At 52.0% G+C, this 19,385-nt stretch overlaps 4 protein-coding genes and 1 pseudogene across 6 annotated transcripts in view; 2 read left to right on the top strand and 3 right to left on the bottom strand.

Moving 5' to 3' along the window:
- LOC104870709 (keratin-associated protein 10-4) overlaps positions 1 to 577 on the bottom strand; it is an 8,303-nt gene extending 7,726 nt beyond the window's left edge. The window contains exon 1 of the mRNA XM_010636438.2: positions 59 to 577. Within this exon, the coding sequence (XP_010634740.2) occupies positions 59 to 516 (458 nt within the window). The 5' untranslated portion in view covers positions 517 to 577. The remainder of the gene's footprint in view (positions 1 to 58) is intronic.
- LOC117287504 (keratin-associated protein 10-4-like) overlaps positions 1 to 8,203 on the bottom strand; it is a 34,768-nt gene extending 26,565 nt beyond the window's left edge. The window contains exon 1 of the mRNA XM_033768125.1: positions 8,155 to 8,203. The gene's annotated coding sequence lies outside the window, so the exon portion shown is untranslated. The remainder of the gene's footprint in view (positions 1 to 8,154) is intronic.
- Tspear (thrombospondin type laminin G domain and EAR repeats) overlaps positions 1 to 19,385 on the bottom strand; it is a 161,899-nt gene that overhangs the window by 43,259 nt on the left and 99,255 nt on the right. Inside the window, exons 1-2 of one of the 3 annotated variants that reach the window (XM_033768120.1) lie at positions 9,297 to 9,369; positions 8,155 to 8,375 (exon numbers count right to left, since the gene is read on the bottom strand). In XM_033768120.1, coding sequence (XP_033624011.1) covers positions 8,155 to 8,310 — 156 coding nt within the window. In that variant the 5' untranslated portion in view covers positions 8,311 to 8,375; positions 9,297 to 9,369. Of the gene's footprint in view, positions 1 to 8,154; positions 8,376 to 8,580; positions 8,701 to 9,296; positions 9,370 to 19,385 lie in introns of those variants that run through there. The other 2 variants (XM_033768119.1, XM_010636443.2) reach the window with 2 other exon arrangements.
- On the top strand, positions 4,426 to 5,558 carry LOC104870710 (annotated as a pseudogene).
- Positions 10,523 to 11,248, top strand: LOC117283251 (keratin-associated protein 10-9-like). Its single transcript, XM_033755926.1, has 2 exons — positions 10,523 to 10,696; positions 10,754 to 11,248. The coding sequence occupies exons 1-2, from the start codon at positions 10,523 to 10,525 to the stop codon at positions 11,246 to 11,248; spliced, it is 669 nt and encodes a 222-aa protein (XP_033611817.1).

Here is a 19,385-nt window from a genome sequence, read left to right as displayed (position 1 = left end):
CTCGCAGCAGCTCTCTGGGCAGTCGTCCACCTGCCAGGGCTCAGAGCAGACGGACATGGTGGAGGCGGCCATGGCGGGGTTGGGCTGGGAGTGAGTGTGTGAGTGTGAGTGTGAGTGTGAGTGAGTGTGGATCCTGGAAGCTGCTCTTTTATACCGCTCTGTGTTCTGTGTTTCCTGGGAGTGGCACAGTGAAGCCTTCCTCTTCCTGGCCCTGTTTGTCTCATGACTCTGGCTCAGTGTTGTGTCTGCTGGCTGTGATGCCGGCTGGGACTGTCCTGTCCTGAGTTTCAGCTCTCCTGGTGAACCAGCAGGATCATTGGGTTCATCTGTGGGCTCCTCAGATGCAGAGACAGCGGCGACACAGCAATGGTGGAAGTGAGGCCTGCTGCTCCACCCGGGACATCTGCCCTTGTAAACCGAGCTCTGGTCTGACCAGGGAGGAGGATGGGAGAACCCAGGGCCAGTGGTGCTTCCACACGGCTGGCCCTGCCAGTGGTTGATGCTGCTGCTTTCCATGGGCACACAGCACGTTTCTGCACGGGCGATCCCTAGGGCAGGGGTGAGGATGTTTCCTGCAGCAGAGATAGTGCACAGAGAGGGACCAAGAGGGCAGGCCCAGTGCAGTGAGGACGACCATAAGGCGCTGTGGCCTTTTGTCCTGATCCAGTCTCACTTCCCAGAACTCTGCATGGCAAAAGTGTGCACAGCTTCCTCCTCACCCATGGTGCCAGCAACCACGTCTGAAGCCTAGTCCGTAGAGTCCACGTGCAAGCCTGCCTGCTCTCTGCCTGTGTCTGGCCCTATTGTAGCCTGGACAGTGCCACTAGGTGGTGGCACTGCTGCCATCTGAGGAGAGCAGGGTCTGGTACCCTGGGGCCTTGTCCTGCAAAGACCTGCATGGCTGAATGTGGTAGCCTGTGGTGCAGCCCTGGGACTGGGTAGCCCTGGTTTGGTGACAGCCTCCTGTCTGCATCCTAGGGTCACTCTGCCAAGTCTCTTGAGGGTAGGTGGCTTGCTATTGTGTGGGATCCTGGGTGCTTGCTGGACCCAGTGAGCTGTGGGGTTTGGGGTCCCTCTGCCCATCGAGCAGGGTGTGGGGCTCTGCTGGAGCACAGCTTCACGAAGACAGGTGGGAGTGGAGAAATGATTGTGCAAATCATAGCTTACGAGTTGCCAAATGTATGGAAAAAACAGCGATCTACATATTTAGGAAACCAAACCAACTCCAAATGAGAAACACACAAAGGATCCACGAATCAACAGATCATAGTAAAAACACTGCAAGACAAACCAAGGCGGAAATCACGACAGCAGCTAGAGAAAAATGATGGGTCATGGACAAGGGAACCGAGAAGAACAAAGGCCAGTTTTCCTTGGACCCTTGGAGGACAGGAGGCAGCAGAAGGATGTTCAGATTCTAGCAGGAAAACGTGGTCTACCAAAAATCCCACACCCAACCTAGCTATCCTTAAAAAACGGAAGCAAAATAAAGATGTCCCGAATTAGGAACTGAGAGATGCAGTTGTTGGTGGTACAGTGTGGGAGACCCAGCGGGTTCTTCACACGGAGAGAGCGTGGTGGCAGGTCAAAGGCAAGTCCCCCGGAGTCACCTGCGAAGGGGACACGGGAATCTGCAAACGCATATTCTTCTCCTCGCCTCTCTTACCCTATTAAAAAGACAGCTGAGTAGAAAATGTGTTGACGGGCCTGTAACTTATGGGGAAAAGATAGATGTTAATAAGAGCACAAAGGGAGGATGTGGGAGCAAAGCCATATTAGGTGAAGGAAATCGCTACAGATGGTAGTTTCAATCCACAGGAAAAATGAAGGGAGTCAGAGATGAGGAAAAGGTGGTCAATATAATAAAAGTTGTAAGTATATCATTGTCCTCCCTTTTCCCTAAGATACTTTCAAATGCCATAAAATTATAGAAAGTAATAATTATTGCAATCTATTGTTGGGTTTTCAGCCTCTATATATAATATGCATACAATGAGACCACTAAGGGACACAACGGATCAATGCTATACAGGAGCAGTGTTTTTATATTCCACTGGAATTGAGTTAGTAAAATCTGAAGTTGATTCTGAGAGGTTAGAAGAAATTTTGGTATGCCGTGGAGCATCCACTAAAAATATAGTAAAGAAATCATTAAAGAAATCAAAATCCTGCTTTAGAATATATTCACTTAATGCAAAAGAGAGGAGTTAGGGAGAAATGACAAAAAAAAATCACACCAGACACATAAGAAACAAAAAGCAAATATAGTCACAATATACTACAATTGATTCTTTTTATTTTTTGGCACTGGAGATCAAACTCAGGATGTTTCACTTGTGAGGCAGGTGCGGCACCATAGAGCTAAATCCCTGGCCCTATAACTGATTCTTACTAATAATGGTAATTATGTTATATATAGTCTCAAGCAGGACATGGTGGTACATGCTTATGATCCCAGCTCTTGGGAAGTTGAGGCAGGAGGATTACAAATCCAAAACCAGCCTGGGTTACATAGTAAGACTTGGTTAAAAACAAACAAAGAAACAACCCAAAAACCATACAAACAAAAGCAGAAGTCACTGAAAAGACTGAATTAGAAAAGACTATGCCACTGCTCTTAGAGTAGCACAGAACTAGGTTCCTGTGAGCCTCTGGTACCATTTTCAATTGATCAATATGTGATTTATTTCATGTGTGTTATGGTTTGGGTCTCAAATGTCCCTGAAGGAAATCTGATGGGCTTTGGGGAGGTGACTGGCTCATGAAGGGGCAGTGGATTAAGTCCCTGAATTTCGTGGCATTGTGCGAAGGAGAAAGAATCAGGAGGTGGGGCCTAAGGAAGGACGTGGATCACGGGGTGTATGGGCACTCCACCTGGGCCCTGCCCCTTCCTCTCTTGCTCTCTCTCTCTCTCTGCCTCCTGGCTGCCCTGAGGTGAGCAGCTTTCCCCGCCACGCCCTCTGCCATGACGTCTACATCAGCACAAGGCTGAAAGCAATGGAGCCAGATGACCATGGACTGTAACCTCTGAACTGTGAGCCAAAACAAATCCTTCTCCCTTTAAGTTATTTTTCTCAGGTATTTTGTCACAGTGATGGAAAGCAGACTAATACAATGTATGTTTAATATTTATTGTTTATTTGTTAGCTTTGAACCATAGCCAACAACTCCACGACTCATGCCTGAGTGTGCAAACACACCTGCTTCCCTGTGAGGTACAACACGGCGTTTTCCCTGTGGAACACTATACGGCAGTCTGTCACTATGCCACGGGCCCATTCAAACAACACAATCACCAAAAGTAGCTTTTAATTAGAAGAGCACAAAAACATGAAAACTGGTATCTGATATACCACAAAAAAGGTACTCATTTACTGTTTGAGAGGTGAAACCAAAAGGTGGGACACGACCTTGTTCAGATCTACTGGCAACGTGATGTTGGCAAATAATATTTCCACCATCCCACGAATGTCCATGAATGGCTACGAAAGTACCCCAAATACTGATTTAGGGGTTACAAGTCCATTTTAGCAAGTAGGTGAATATACAAAGAAGACACACCCTACAAATGAGTGTCAAAAATGTATCAATACCATTAAATATGAATTAATTAAATAATGAAATCAAGAGGCAGAGGTTGTCAGACCAGATTTTTTAAAAAGCAGGATTCAATTAAATGCTCTCTACAATAAGCATAATTTAGACTCAAAGATGCAAATAGATTGAGAGTAGAAGGTGTGGTGGTGCACACCTGTAATCCCAGAACTTGAGAGGCTGAGGCAGGAGGGTCACTGTGAGTTTGAGGACAGCTTGGGCTACATAGTGAATTCAAGACCAGCCTGAGCTGCACAGTGATCCTGTTTCAAAACAATAATGATAACAACAACAACAGGAACAAAGTAAAAGCATGGAAAGACATGTACATGCAAACAGAGACTACAATAAAACTGGAATGGCTGTGCTGGGGACCACCTGCCTCGCAAGAGCAAAGTCCTGACTGAGTTCAATCCCCAGTGCCAGAAAAACTGGAATAGCTAACCTAATGCCAGATAAAATAGATGTTAAGACAAGTGTGTTTGCTAGAGATAAAGGGGCATGTTTTATAGATAATTAACCTGTTAGGATGGTATAACAAATATAAGTATATATGCAAATAACAACAGAGCGCTAGAGTGCATCAGCAAAGACTGACAGAAGTGCAGGTGAGACAGAGGATTCCACATTAGTTGGAGATTTCAGCACCCTGCTTCCAACGATGGATAGAACAACTAGGTAGATGGGCAACAAGAAGCCAGAAGGCTTGTGAGTTAGTGGCAATCATTGGAGACACAGGAACCAAGCGAGGACACCAATTCTGTGGGCACCTCAGATCGCACCTCAGATCGCCAGAGACAGCGCCAGCTCCAGCCCCAGCCCTGGCCCAGGGCATCCCTCCCAGCCTGTGCGGTTCCCACGGAGGGCGCCCCTGGCTTCCAGGAAGGGCGAGCGCAGGTCCTGGGTCCCTCACTGGGTTGGTTGGTGGTCGCGGAGAATGGAACCCGATCAAAGCAACAAAAATCAAGTACTTAAAGAAAAACAGCTGGATGAAGAATCTGTGAATGATGAACAAAATGAGGGATTACTTGATGAAATTAGAAAGGAAAATATCCAGCTACAGGAGGAGATCCAGAGCTTGACGCTAAGGCACAAGAGCCCACCAAGGATTCCAGATTAAAGCGGACATTCCTGAGACACGGGTGATGTTCGCATCATTCGAGAATGCTGAAGATGACAGCCAGCTTTTAAATATCTCCTGCTCCTTTCAAGTGAGCTCACAAGTGTCTGATGAGCTGCAGAAAGGACAAGCACTTCCCACCTGGGAAAAAGAAGGAGTTGCACAAAATGCGAAAAGAGTGGGGAAACCTCAAGTGTGGATGAAGGATGTGAATGTGGTGGTCACAGCCAAGCCAGTTCCACCAGTGCAGGGGTCAGACTTCAGGTTCACGCAGAGGTCTCTCAAGTGAAGATCAATGTTACTGGAATTCCCGATGGACTGCCTGAGATCAGATGAAAGAGGCTAGCGCTGAGTTTCAGCAAGTCCCGGAATGGAGCCTGGGCGGTGGAGAGCGTGCACTGTGACAAGCAGTGCCCAAGTGCTGCCATCATGTGGACCCTGGAGTCACCGACAAGATTTGGGAAGAGAAAGGCTACCCTCTTTACATAAAGCAAAGCTGCCGTGGGGTTGGTTGCTCCTCCTCCATATATAGCGAGACGCTTGCAGAAGTATCAGGTATTTCCAGGAATATCTACAAGGACAATGCTCCTGACTGGACTGAAACACATTCGGATGGATGAAGACACTGTGGTTTGCACTCACTTTCAACTGGAGAAGAACGGGGGACGCAGAGGTGGAGGTTGTAAAATGTTCCCTTGGTCAGCCTCACATGGCATATTTTGAAGAACTGATTGAAGGAATCAGATGAAAATTAGAGCTTTTGAGCTCAAATCACTGTAAACATTTGGCAAAATGAATAACCTTTTCTTTAAAATAACCTTTTCTTTACTTCTTTAGTGTCTGTCCATTTAGTCTTAAATACAAAGTATATTTTTAAAAAAGAAACCAGAAGGCTTGTGTAACACAGCGAGTCCATGAGAGCGAGCGGGTAGGTACAGAACGCAGCCACACGCACTCCCTGAAAGGCACAGACTGGGCTCGGAGAGAAGCTCAGCCATGAAACAGACTTAAATGAATGCAAGGGGAAAGGAAAGGCCAAGCATGTACTCTGGCAATAATGGGATGCGATTAAAAGTCAACCACAGAACAATTTAGGGAAACCCACAACCGTGCGGCATTGAACAGCGTACCCCTTGTATGACTGAAGAGTCAGGGAGCTGTCAAGAAGAAAATCATGCAAGTCGAGACGAACAAAAAGGAAGACCAAAATGCCAGAAGTTACGGGAGCAGCACAAATGCTACTCTGAGAGACGTTTAAAGTGTCACTACCTACACCAAGAACAGTCTCAGCTAATCGATACTCCGGCCTTGTGCTTGAAGACACTGGAGAAACAAGAGCAAACTAAAGCTAAAGCCAATGCGAGCAAGAAAAGAATCGAGGCTGCAGTGGAAGTAAAAGGAGAAGGAGAAGAGGACGAAGAGCAGGAGGAGAGGGAGAAGAAACAGCGATTCTTCACGAGCTCTTGAAAACTGGAAAAGCAGATGCTTCATCTAGACTGATCCTCCGAGGTCAGTGTCACTCCCCTACTACTGTCAGGTGAGAGAATCGCAGGAAATCCACGGATTGGCCTCTTTCGTGATATGGATGCAGAATCCTCAGCAAAACACTGTCAAACTGAGTCTAGCAACATAGAGAAGATTTTAGCACCACAGATGCCGTAGTCTGGGTCTGAACTGTCCCGACACCCACGTGCTGCAGGCTTGGTCCCCCGCAGTGCTGCTGTCGGTGCTGGAAGCCCTAAGGGGTGCGTCCAGTGTCCGGTGGAAGGAGTTGGGTCACAGGGACGCCCCCGGGAGGTGCACCGAGTCCCTGCCCTCCTCTTCCTCGCTGTGCTTCCTGGCCACGTGAGGCGAGGCGAGGCGAGCAGTGTCCCTGCCGTGCACTCCCACCATGAGGCGCTGCCTCACCACAGGCCGAAAGGCCACAGGACCGAGTGACTGGACAGAGCTGTGCGTTGAGCCAAGGCAAACCTTTCCTCTCTCTAAGCTGATCGTGTCCTGTATTTGTCACACTAACGTAAAACTGCCGCAATGGCCACTCGGAATATACCCACGGCACGAAAGATCTATTTAACATCCGAAAAATCAATTAATGTAATAAAACAACCAGTGGATGCAGAAAGGGTGCGTGGCAAAGTCCAATGCTCATTCATGATGGAACAATGTAGCAAGTGAGGAATAGAAGGAAACAGGACACAGTTACGGGATACAAGATCAGTGTACAAAAATCAAGTGTACTTTACCTATCTGCAATGAACAAGTCAAAAGTTAAGACAACAACTCTGTGTACAACAGCACTGAAGAGAAAAAATACAGAGGCATGAGTTTAACAGATGAATCGCAAAACTTATGTTCTGAAAACTATAAAACACTGTTCTTGTTTTGCTAAAGCTGTAAATCAGTGGAAAAACAGCCCACGTCTGTGGGCCAGAAGTCTTAATTCTGTGAACATGGCAGCAATGTCCAAGTGAATGTACAGATCTGTCCAGTTCCTGTCGGGAGCCGGCTGACTTTGTAGAAATCAACAAGTTTACTTTCAAATTAATGTGTGGAATAGCAAGGGCACCAAAATAAGCAAAACACTCTTGAAGAAGAAGAAAGAGCAATCATTCACACTTCCAAATTTTAAAATTTGTGACAAAGCTACGGACTCTATGGTACTGGCATATAAATAAAAAGATCAGTGGGTAAAACAGAGAAGCCATAAATAACCTGCATCTCTGTCAGAGGAGGGGCACAGGGCAGTGGGTCCTGGGCCACGTCTGACACGGGGGAGCCTGCAGGAGTCACCTCGGTGCCAGGCTGAGTCCCAGACACAAATCCACACTTCTCTACTGGGCGTATCCCAGGACTCACGTATGTCTGTGTGGACCACTGTGTGTGCGCCCATGTGTGTATAGTGTGAGTGTGCATCTGTGTGTGTGTGTGCGTGTACATCATGTGTGTGCTCTATGTGCATGGTGTGGGTGTTGATCCGTGTCTGTGTGTATGTACTTACATCTGAGTGGCTGCTCGTGTGCACGGTGTGTGAGTGTGTATCTGTGTGTCTATGTGGGGTGTGGGGCGTCTGGTGTGTAGGGAGGTAGAGATGAATGCCCCTGGTCTCTGCCCTCAGGCCAGTAGGGAAGAGAGGGAGGAGGCGCAGGACCGCACCCCAGGAAGGGCCTCCCAGAAGTGCCGTTAGCACACGGCAGAGGACATCAGCACGAGCTCCAAGCTTGCGTCCTCCAGCGCATATTCAGCAGTGCAGCCCCGGCACATGGCATCCCATATGGCCTGCACACTTAGCAAGGTGACAGGGCAAGCACTCTGCACCCAGAGGTGGCTCAGGGACCTCAACAGGTGCCCACCGGCCACAGCCCCACCAGTGCCGCTCCCTGTGCACACCGATCTTGGGAAAATCAGGTCTTCCCACCTCAGAGCGGGAAAGTGCCACTGACCTTGGGCGGAAGGCTGGGAACCTTCAGGGTCACAACGATGGAAAACTCCTCAGGGAAGAGGTCACATCTGGAGAAAATCTTGGAGGCCGGGAAGCTCACTGTTTGCGGTGCGGTGGCCGAGAGCTGGAGGCCCCGCACGCCCTGTGCCTGCGTCATCTTGATCCTGCCTGCGGCGCCATCTGAAGGGATCACCTCTGCCAGGATGTCCAGGGGGCGCAGGTCTGTGTGAAAGAGAGCACAGGTGGGTTAGGCAGGACTTTGGGGCGGTGATGGCCACAGCTGCGATGCCTGTGGGGTGGGGTCTGTCCTGAGCATTTTCTGCACTTCACACCAGTAGCTGATAGAGTCAAGAATACCGTGCTGGCCCCAACCAAAAATGATAGTGAACACAGCCAGAAGGACATGGAAGAGGGACCACACGCCCACCTGCCTGGGGACAAGAATGGTCCTGAGAGACGGCCGGCAGGGGCTGCTGCCGCCTGGCACAGGAACCCCTTCTCCGTGGATGGGACCTCGGATGGTTGCCATCCCGTAGTTGGCCTGATTCTCGGCTCCCCGTTGCCTAGACAGAACCCCTGTGTCCCTGCCCAAGTCCGCTGGAGGCGGCAGTGGCACACATGTGCTCCTATGGCCCGCTCTGCTGGTGCTGCCTGCAGGAGTCTTGGACCAACAGCCAACGGTTTCGGGGGCAGGTCGCTGAGGGCAGCAGGCCCAGGTGGTTGGGGGTGGCAGCAGGACCCGTGCCTGGAGCATGCAGGACCCCGCAGGGCTCTCGGCGGCGGCAGGTGTGCCTGGGGGCCCGTCACTCTGTCCTTGGAAGAGCAGGGGCCAGGCAGCTGCCCATGCCGGTCCGTGGGGCGCTTCCTGGGGGTGGCAGCTGGCAGGAGGCAGAGCCCGAGGAGGACCTGGAGCAGGCCCTCGAGAGCACATTTTCTTTCATCAAATCAAAGAAATTAAGACCGGGTCCCTGGGATGGGGAAGGAGGACTACTGGGCAAAGGTGTGCACAGAAAGTAGGGATCTACTACTTGAAGCCTTGGAGTCACCCCCAAACCCTGAGCAACAGCGGATGGAGGAACAATGACATTTCGGGACCAGGCCAGCCAGCATCCTGTGTTCCGCCCACGAGAAGCACAGACTCACCAACAGCAAACGCCGGCCTGGCCCAGCTGAGGGGTATTAGGCAGAAACGGCTCTGCTCAAGGTCACAAAGGACACGGAAAGGCGAGCGGGGGTGGGGGAGGTGGGGGGGGATCTTGGAGGAGCCTTGGCGCAGTACCCGTGAGGTCCTGAAGGGGGAGCTCTACCAGAGCTGAGTCTGGCCACTGGATCACTGCATCTGGAGCAGCACAGGAAGCAGTGTGGGGCTCCTGTGGGCGCTCGCCACCATTCTAACAACCATTCGGGAAGATGTAAAAAGTCGTGTGCTGAAGCTGGGTCGGCACGCGTGTGCTTTGGGGTCCATGTCCTGCGCCCCTGGTTCCTGTCCTCACCAGCTCTGGATGGGAGCCCGTGAGCATCCATACCTGGTCTGAGTCTTGGGCCTGCTTCACGGCACGTATGGGCCGCAGCCTGAACTGTCTTCTCCCAGAGGATGCGAAGTCCTTCCCTGACCCAGTGTCTGTGCGGTGACCTTGGGAATAGGGCCTTGTAGCAGATCCAGTAAGACAGTCACAGGGGGTAGGGGGATTCTGGTCCAGCCCGACTGCGTACTCAGGACAAGCAACTCAGACACAGAGCAACACAGGGCAGGCGCTGAGTGGAAGGAGACAGGCTGAGACCAGGATGGTGCCTTCATGAGCAGGGGACACCAGCAGTGGCCATGACACCAGGAGCCAGGGCATGCAGCGACCACAGCCCCGCCATCTGAACCCATATGTCCACTCCCAGGCTGAGACCCGAGTTCCTCCAGCCCTTGGTGCAGGCGCTTGGCTCCCATGGCGGAGTCCTGCATGTGGATGCACAAACACAGCTCTGAGAGTCACTCAGAAGGACAGGACCCAGGTCAGCAGTCCAGCATCTGCAGACACGGTGCCCCTGGCTGACAGCACTGTGCAGAAGAAGCCCACAGGACCACGGCTTCCCTGCTTTGCTCTTTGAGACTGAAAACAAGTTAGGACCTGCACCCCAGCTCAGTCCTCTCTGGGGTTGTGATCAGAGCAACAAAATAGGCAACAGAGTCACTGCTGCTTTTTACCTCCAGGAAGTGGCTGCAAATATCAACAAGGAAGGAGGAAGTTGTGGGGCCTCAAAATGGACAGGGCAGCACCGCCAGGGAGGGGGATAAAAGCCCAGAGCCCGGCACCTCACACATACTTCACTCACACTCACACTCACACTCACACACTCACTCCCAGCCCAACCCCGCCATGGCCGCCTCCTGCTGCGAGCCCCCCTGCTGCGCCCCCAGCTGCTGCCAGCCCAGCTGCTGCGCCCCGGCCCCCTGCCTGAGCCTCATCTGCACCCCAGTGAGCTGTGAGTCCAGCCCGAGCTGCCAGCCGGCTTGCTGCTCCTCCTCCTGCCAGCCGTCCTGCTGTGAGTCTGTCTGCTGCAAGCCTGTGTGCTGCAAGCCCGTCTGCTACATCCCCATTTGCTCCGAGGCCTCCTCCTCCTGCTGCCAGCAGTCTGACTGCCAGTCTGCTTGCTGCTCCTCCCCCTGCCAGCCGTCCTGCTGTGAGCCTGTCTGTTGCACACCTATCTGTTGCAAGCCTGTGTGCTGCACACCTGTCTGTTGCAAGCCTGTGTGCTGCACACCTGTCTGCTGCACCCCCATCTGTTCCCAGGCCTCTTCCTCCTCCTGCTGCCAGCAGTCTGACTGCCAGCCGGCTTGCTGCTCCTGTTCCCCCTGCCAGCCATCCTGCTGTGTGTCCATATGCTGCAAGCCCAACTGTTGCATGCCCTCCTCCTCCTCCATGTCCCTGCTCTGCCGCCCGGTGTGCAGACCCACCTGCTGTGTACCCGCCTCCCCCTGCTGCTCCTCCTCCTGCCAGCCCAGCTGTTGCAAGCCCTCCTCTTCCGTGTCCCTGTTATGCAGCCCTGCCTGCCCCCGCCCAGCCTGCTGTGGGCTCTCCCTGGGCCAGAAGTCCTGCTGCTGACCTGCTGGTCCTCAGGGCCAGAAGGCTCAGGTCCCACCTGGAAGCTCATAGCTGCGCCTGAACCGCTCCCACACTTAGACCATGTCCTGGTGTCGCTTGTCCAGCTGGCTGCAGGCTGAATGGTCTTGAGAAGCTAAAGGGCCATCTCAGTGCCGTTGCCCTTGGGAGGGCTTCTAGATGCCCTGTGGCTGTGCCCACTCTCCCTACCTGCCCCCGTGCATTGAACAAACTGACCAATAAAGATGCCTGACTAAACCAGACCTGGCTCTCTGGCTCTCCCTGGCTGTTCTACTGCTGGGCCACATGGCCATATTTTCTTCCTTTGCACACTGTACTCTGCTCCCTCTGGTCCTCTGTGGCCCTGTGTGCCCAGGGCAGTGCGGCTCCCCCAGTCTGGACTGACGCAGAGGGAGGCGGCATTCCAGGCCTTGCCCCTTTGAGGCCCCTGGCTCTGTCCCCAGCTGTCTCTGCCGTTACTCACTCCCCAGTCCTGCTCACTTCGCCCTTTTAACTCTCCCTCCACACAGTGTCTTCCACCGTGAGCAGCACCTGCCGCTCTGTGTCACCCGAAATGCTCCTGTGGGTTCCACTGGTGCCGCTGGTGTGGGGAGCCACGTGGGCAGTGGGGCCAGGCCTCTGTGTCCAGCTGCGTGGGCACTGTCTCCCTCGGCCTCTCAGTCCTGCCGGGCCAAGGTAAGGAGACGGGCGCACGGGCTGTCACAGCAGCGCGAGGATGCTGTGACTCCACGGCCACGAGGGCCACACGGTGGGGCTGCAGCAGGAGCCCTCATGATGTTCCAAGCAGCCACTGAGCACCGTGTCTGACGGGGACCTGTCCCGCCCCTGCCACCTGCACGGGGGTTCGACGGCCCCAGGGTGGGGACAGTGGGTGACCTGGCTCCAGGCAGAGGGAAAGAACCGTGCACACGCATCACCCACACGGCCCGGGCCCTGGCCTGGACAGAGTGAGGGCCAACTCGAGAGGACACGGACTGTGCAGCGGGGTCCTGGGGCTGTGGGTCAGCCTCTCCTGACTGGCCCTGCTCTGGGACAGGGTAGGAGGCTGCCTAGGAGGCCAGGGCATGCGACCCGCGGGAAAACCACCCTTGGCACCGACTCCCAGCAGGTGGCTTCGGCCTGGCCCTTGAGGTCTGCTCCACAGCAGTGAGCTCCTGGGGGGTTCATTTGGTGAAAGCCGTCCCCCGGGCTCTCCCTGGCTTAGCAACAACACAGGAAAGCGCTGAGCTTGCAGGCGACCCCAAGGTTCATCCACGCCACAGGCTCACCCCACAGCAGCACTGCTCGGAGCCGGTGAGCCTCCGGGAGGAGGACCTCGTGGGGAGCCTCTTGCCACGTGGGCTTTACCGCAGAGGGTGGCAGCCCCAGCCCCTTCTCACTCTATCTTGTGTCTCCCACCAGTGAGCACCTCCCCCTCCACAGTCCCACGGGACCAGTGGCCATGGCCTCAGAGACTATGAGCCAAAAGAAACCTTTTCTCCTGATGAATGGATTCTCTCTGGGATTTGTTACAGTGATGGGATGCTGGTGGACACAGGTGGTGACTGGGACGTAAAGCTATGCTGTGTCCAGCACTTTCTTGACCGGCTAAAGACCTGCAGATGGTCACCAGGTCCAGAAGAATGGCCCAGAGACCCACACCTGGCCTCTGCTTCCCCAGGCCTGGGGCAGAGCGCTCCCTGACCCCAGCTGGCCCTTTACCAGGGCCGATGCTGACCCCGGAGGTCACTGTCCACACATGGAGCACTCGCCTGCTTGTGTCTAGACTCCTGTATGCCCATCACGATGTCCTCATTCAGTACACGTCCTGGGCCAGTCGAGGGACATCGTGACCCACTGCCTCATCCGGCTCTGACTCTCCATGGCTCTCTGGCCCTCAGGGCCCCTTCCGTGTGGGTTTCGAGGACGCATGGGCAGTGGGGAGACCGAGTCACACTCCTCCCACCCATGCTCACCACCACCAAGCTCCACCATGGCCTGGCCTCAGCCCGCCCTAAGGACCCTCAACTGGGGTCTCTGTTCACTATGAGGCCTGAGGAGGCGGAATGCACTGGTGCGGGTGGGTTGGGGGCCAAGAGCAGGGCCGAGTCTTGTGTCCTGCAGGACTCCAGCCAGTGTCCTCCCGGAGGACCCCAGGCAGCCATGTCTCAGGTGGGTGTGGGCCGGTAGGAGTGGACCCTGTGGGGAGCACCCCTACCGCCCGGGGTCCCTGGGACATATGGCTTCCCGAGGGCGGGGTTTTTGGGTTCTGGTCGAGCAGAGAAGGGCCTCCCTAACCCACAGCCGTGTCACTGTGACCAGGCAGAGCTGATCCTGCCCTTGGGCCAAGGCTTGGTCTGTGCACCCAGCCCCAGAGACAGCACAGGAACCCCGGAGCCCGAGCTGCTTCCGGGAAAGTGGGCGGGGAATTGGCGCTCATTCACGGGAGGAAACGTGGCCCACTCGGGCCTGGTGACTGGGTGTGGGAAGAGGACGCTACAGCCCATGAGCACGGTGTGAGTCAAACCCTGCAGCAGCAGTCAGGGGAATCGGCAGATGGGGAGCAAAAGGTCTCAGCGACAGCTGGGGAGCTGGAAGGAAACAGAAGCGAGGGACTCTCCTGTCCTTCCTGCTGTGGTTGGGCCCCGCCACCCCACGGACTGGAACAGCCTGCTTCGGTGCCCTCCCTGCTGTCTCGAGGTCACTCTGCCCCTCTGCCTCATCCCACAACATGGGTGCACCCCGACCACAGCCTGGCTCCTCTCCCAGCTTTGTCCGCTGTCACCAGGGTTGTGAGCAGAGCTGCACTGTGCCGATTCACCATTTCCATCTGAATCAACAGAAGAATGCCCGGCAGACTGCAAAAAAGGGCAAAGGAACCAAATGGAGCCAAATGGAGCTGAGACGCAGGCACAACCGTCAGAATTTAGATGAACCCGGGATTAGACCATGCAGAAGGCAAGATTAGTGAACCAGAAGATACAGCAGCTATCCAAAGCAAAGGACAGAGAGAAAAAAAAAGGCTTTTGTGGGGACAGTGGGGCCTCGGGCACAGGAGTAAGAGTTGGCCGGACAAATGGGGAGGGAGGGTAGGAAAACACTTAAAGGGAAGATGGTCAGGCCTTGGACGCCAGGTTTGATAACACTGGTGTATTTGTCACTTTCCAGGCGCTGGCATGAAATATTCAATGCCCACCAATTAAAGGAGGAGAGGTTTGTCCGGCTCACAGTTTCGGGCGTTTCAGTCCATGGTCAGCCGGCTCCAGGGCAGAAATGTCACAGTGGAGGGCATGGGGGAGGAAGCTGCTCACCTCACGGCAGCCAAAACACGGGGAGGGGAGAGCTGGGTTCCAGTTGGAACCCCGGCGACCTCCTCCTGCCAGTCTGGCCTCCTAATGGCACATTCAGTAGGGGGTGAGTCCACTGATGAGAGCAAGGCCCAGATGATGCACTCACCATGCCAAAGCCCTCTCGGGGACACTCAGGAACTAAATCGTAATGAGACACTGCCATAGGCCAGCCCCCATGTGGACACTGCGTGACAGTCCATGCGCAACAGCACAGCGCACGTTCTGTTGAATGTGCACTAAAACAAATCACCAGCTAACCCTTAAAGCACAGCACTGAAATAGAGTGTGACATCTGACCATAACAGACTGAGAAAGCAATAACAGAAAGATATCTTGGAAATCACCACATCTTTCGAAACCAAACAGTGCATTTAAAAATAGTCCACAATTCACCCACCTCACCACGTGGCTTTGCTGTATAAAAAATAGCCCATGATTCAAAGTAGTCACAATGGAAATTAGGAAATATTTTGAACAAAATGCAAGTAGGATTACCACATTTTGAAATGTGTGGGACAAAGCTCACAGGTGCTCAGAGGAACACACATAGCTTTGATTGCTTCTTCTGACAAAGCGGAAGGACTAGGGCCAGCAGTCAGAGTTCCGGCCATAAGAAGGGGTTAAAGGAGCACAGGCTGAGTCCCCAAATAACCCGGCAGAAGGAAATAACCACAGCTACTGCAGAGAAAACGGACACCATAACTGGAGAATTTTTGTAAAATCCAGAATTTTAAAAAAATCAGCAAGATGGACAAATTTCCAGTTTTTCTGGAAAAAAGAAAGAAGAAATAAGTTGCCAATACCAGGAAAGGAAAAAGGGCCACTCCCAATTCTACAGGATTAAGAAGACAGTGAAGAAATACCACAAATAACTTCATGCCCATACAGTCAGTGACTTCTACGGAACAGGCACATAACCGGAAAGATACAAAGGACAAAAACTAATACAAGGAAAAAAGAGAAAAAAACCCCTCTCAATTGAAAAGGTTCAATTCATAACTAAAACCCTTAACACAAAGCAAATGATAGTCTCAAAGGCTTTGCTGCTAGGTTCTGAGAGTTCCCAGAAGAAATAACACCAGTCTCACCCAAGCAGTTTTAGAAAACAGCGGAGGAGGGAAAACTTTTCGCCTTATTCCAACATATCCAATATGAGAGGACCATCAGGAGAAAAGAGAGCTGCAGATCTTTGCGTCTCATGAATACAGGGAAAAAAGTTACTAGGATATCAGCAAATTGAATCCAGCGCCGTGTAGAAGGAGCAATGCTCACAGGTAAGTGGTTTTTGTCTGCAGTATGAGGTTGGCATAAAAGAAGTAAATCAATATGTCTCACCATATTAATAAGTAAAAAAAAAAAAGGCCCTGTGATTGTTTTCACAGATGTAAAAAAGGCATTTGCTAAAATTCAACATCTGTTTATTAAAAAAATCAAACCCCAGAAAACTAGGAATAAAAGAGAACCTCCATTGCCCTTTCTGGGGAAAACCCTCCCAAGACCAAGATGGGGCAGAAATACCCGCCCCCACTTCTAGTCCACACAGTCCCCAGTCCTTCATATCATAACATGGCAAGAAAAGACACAAAAGCCCTGTGTACACATGGTCGTGTGTAGATGGCCCTCAAAGCCTCATGCAGTAGGAGGTGGGGCTCTTTTGGAGGTGGCTGGATCTAGAGTGTGGGATTGATTCATGGCACAGCGCTAGGCCTGAGAGCGCTAGGATGTGAGTGCTACTCGCCCTCAGCAGCCTGAAGAAGATAAAAGGGCAGGGAGGCATAGGTAAGGCTCCCTTGTTGCTTTCGCTGTCTTCTGCTGTCATAAACTGTTGCCTCTCTGCCATCCCTGCCTTGGAGCCAGTTGACCGTGGACTGAAACCTCTACAGATTGTGAGCTAAATACACCTTTCCCCTTTTAACTTTGAGTGTTGGGTATTTTGTCTCAGTTACGAGAGAAGAGTGACTAACACAGAATTTGGTACCAGGGCAGTGGGGTCATTGCTGTGACTTTACTTGGCCGTGTGGCTAAAGAGCCTTTGGCACTGGCCTGTGGGAAGGGGAAAGAGTTAGGAAAGGTTTGGAGATCCCAGCTGAAAAAGTAGGGCTGGAGCGCAGTAGGCTGTTGTTTATGGGAGATTCTGTCAGAGCTCAGAAGACCAGAAAGCCAGTAAAGGCCAGGCTGGGGAGGTTTCTGGTGGGAGGAAGGACGGATGGCTGTGTGGATGTGTGTTATGGCCTGGCAGAAAGTTTCTCTGCGTTTTGCTCAAGTTCAGAGACTTTGACTGAGACTGAGATTAAGGGTGGCAGACTAATTAATCTGGCAGAGGACATTTCAAGGCAGTCTAATGCTAAGGAGGTGGTATGGCTACTGTTGGGGACTTTGGCCAGATTTATGTTGAGAATCAAGAGCAAAGAGCCCAGCAGAATGATTTAAAACACTCTTGAGTTTGGCCAGAAAGGAAGTTCCAGTAAAGTTGCAGCCTGCAAAGACAGAACAGAGGAGATCTTGATTGCTGAGAAGGAACAGAATAGAAGAGGTGGCCTGAGGGCATCACAAGAAGTAATAGGACTCCAGCATTTGCAGCCTCGTAGTTGCAAAGGTGAAAGACTTTGCTCTGAGAAGACAGCCCCAGAGCACCATGTTCCTGAATGGCAACATCCTAGAGAACTTGTTCTTCAGAATTGGTTCAGAGTGCTCAGCGATCCAGATGCTTGACCCCTACAGCCTAGAGAGGGAAGCCGGCAGCAGACCTTGGCATCACCCATGTGGTGTTGGTTTTAGGCGCATGCAGAATGCAAGAGTTGAGGGGGCAGGAAGGCTTCCGCCTAGATCTCAAAAGAAGCCCTGGGAGGCCAGGCAGAGGGCCCCTGAGAGCAGTGTGTGACACTGTGAGTGTGAAGCCAAAGGGGCAACAGGGAGCCCAGAAGGATGGAGAAGCCAGGATGTGGATCATCTGAGGAGAGCTGAAGGAGGAAGCAGGGCCAGCCTGGCGAGAAGCTGTGGGAGTTACAGCCATCTGCAGTGCCGAGGGCAGAGCCTCCCAAGCCCTCCGGCGCTCACAACTTGCCACAGGTTGCTGTGGATGCTGGAAACGGAACTGTGGGATCTAATGTCTGCCCTGCTGGGTTTTGGACTTGCTTGGTCCCATTCCTTTGTCTATTTGTACCCCTGGAGTGGTAAAGTCCACCTTGTGCCATTGAATGTTGGAAGTGTTTGACTTTCTTTTCAAAGTTTGCCTTAAATCTCAGAGAAGACTCGGGACTTGGGCTTTTCAGCAATGCTGAAACTGTTAGGACTTCAGCAACTCTTAGAGACAGACTAAATGCCTTTTGCATAAAGGGATGTGCAGGAGTCTCTAGGGAGCCAGGGGCAGAATGTTACAGCTTGTGTCTAGATGTCCCCCAAAGCCTCATGTGAATGGGGTGGGACTATTTTGGAGGCGGCCGAGTCTATAGCGTGTGATTGATTCATGGCGCAATGCTGGGCTCAAGGACACTAGGATTAAGGCCATGAGTGCTACCTGCCCTAAGAGGTCTGAACAAGATAAAAGGGGCAGGAAGATGCTGTTAAGTCCCTTGTTGCTGTTGCTGTCTTTCGCTGCCATGAACTGTTCCTCCTCTGCCCCCACTGTCTTGGACCAAACCGACTATGGACTGAAACCTCTATAGACCGTGAGCCAAATAAAACTTTCCTCCTTTAACTTTGGATGTGGGGTATTTTGTCTCAGCAACACAAGAAAAGTAACTAACATAGGGTGGCCGTGGAAAAAGATTCAGTCACCATGATTCTGGGCTAAGGAGCAGACAGAAAGTCTGCTAGGATTCGTAAATGAACTTAACAACTCACAGGACAGGAGATCAAATATAAAACCAGTGGTATTTGTACACGGTAGCCATCAACAGTTGGAAATGAATAAACAAAGCGTTAACTAAAATATTAAAAAAAGAACAGACAAAATATGTACATGGTCAATATGCTAACGATGAGAAACATTGCTGAAAAATATTGAAGAAACCCTAAATGACTGGAGAGAGAGGTGAACATCATGTTCACAGGCTGGAAGACAAAACTGTGTTCAACTCTTCCCCAAATGATCCACAGATTTAAAGTAGTTTCGATCAAAGAACAGTGGGCTTTGCTGTCAAGATCAATGAGGTAGTTAAAAAAAACCTATGGGGAAACACAAAAAGGCCCCAAACAGCCAAGCAATTTGGAAAAACAAAAACAGAACTGGAGAATTTATATTATTTGATTTCAAGATTTAATGAACAGCTACACGGATTTGGAAACAGCTTGTGGTGTGGTGTGAGACAGAGGAACAGAAGGGGCCTGTTAGGGAATTGATTGTTAAAGTATTTTGTGATGCCTCCAGCACAGGCTGCATTCTCCTGGTGCTTCTTGGCTCTTAGAATGACCTCATGCTCTTATCTTTACTTTCCCTCCCACCAAGGCCACAGAGAGACAAAGAAGTTGAAACCTGTTTCTGCAGGGCTGAACCCATAAAAGACAAGCTGGCCTGTGATAGGTTAAAGGTAGCCCACTCCTCATGAATAAGCAATAGCCCGGCCTGAAACTGATAAAAGGACCTGCCTCTCTCTCTCTCTCTCTCTCTCTCTCTCTCTCTCTCTCTCTCTCTGCTCTCTCCCCGCCCACCCCTTGAATAAAATCTCCAGCCGGACCTCTCGGTGTGTGTGGCCTACTTGTGAGCGTCACTATTCCCTTTCAGGAACAGAGTCCCGAAATGGACCCACACACCCTACAACACCACACACCCCACCCCACACACTCTGGGC

This window comes from Fukomys damarensis, unplaced genomic scaffold (assembly GCF_012274545.1).
Source record: "Fukomys damarensis isolate Sample0158 unplaced genomic scaffold, DMR_v1.0_HiC HiC_scaffold_24, whole genome shotgun sequence".
NCBI classification, from domain to species: domain Eukaryota; kingdom Metazoa; phylum Chordata; class Mammalia; order Rodentia; family Bathyergidae; genus Fukomys; species Fukomys damarensis.
This window is presented reverse-complemented; position numbering and strand designations above follow the sequence as displayed.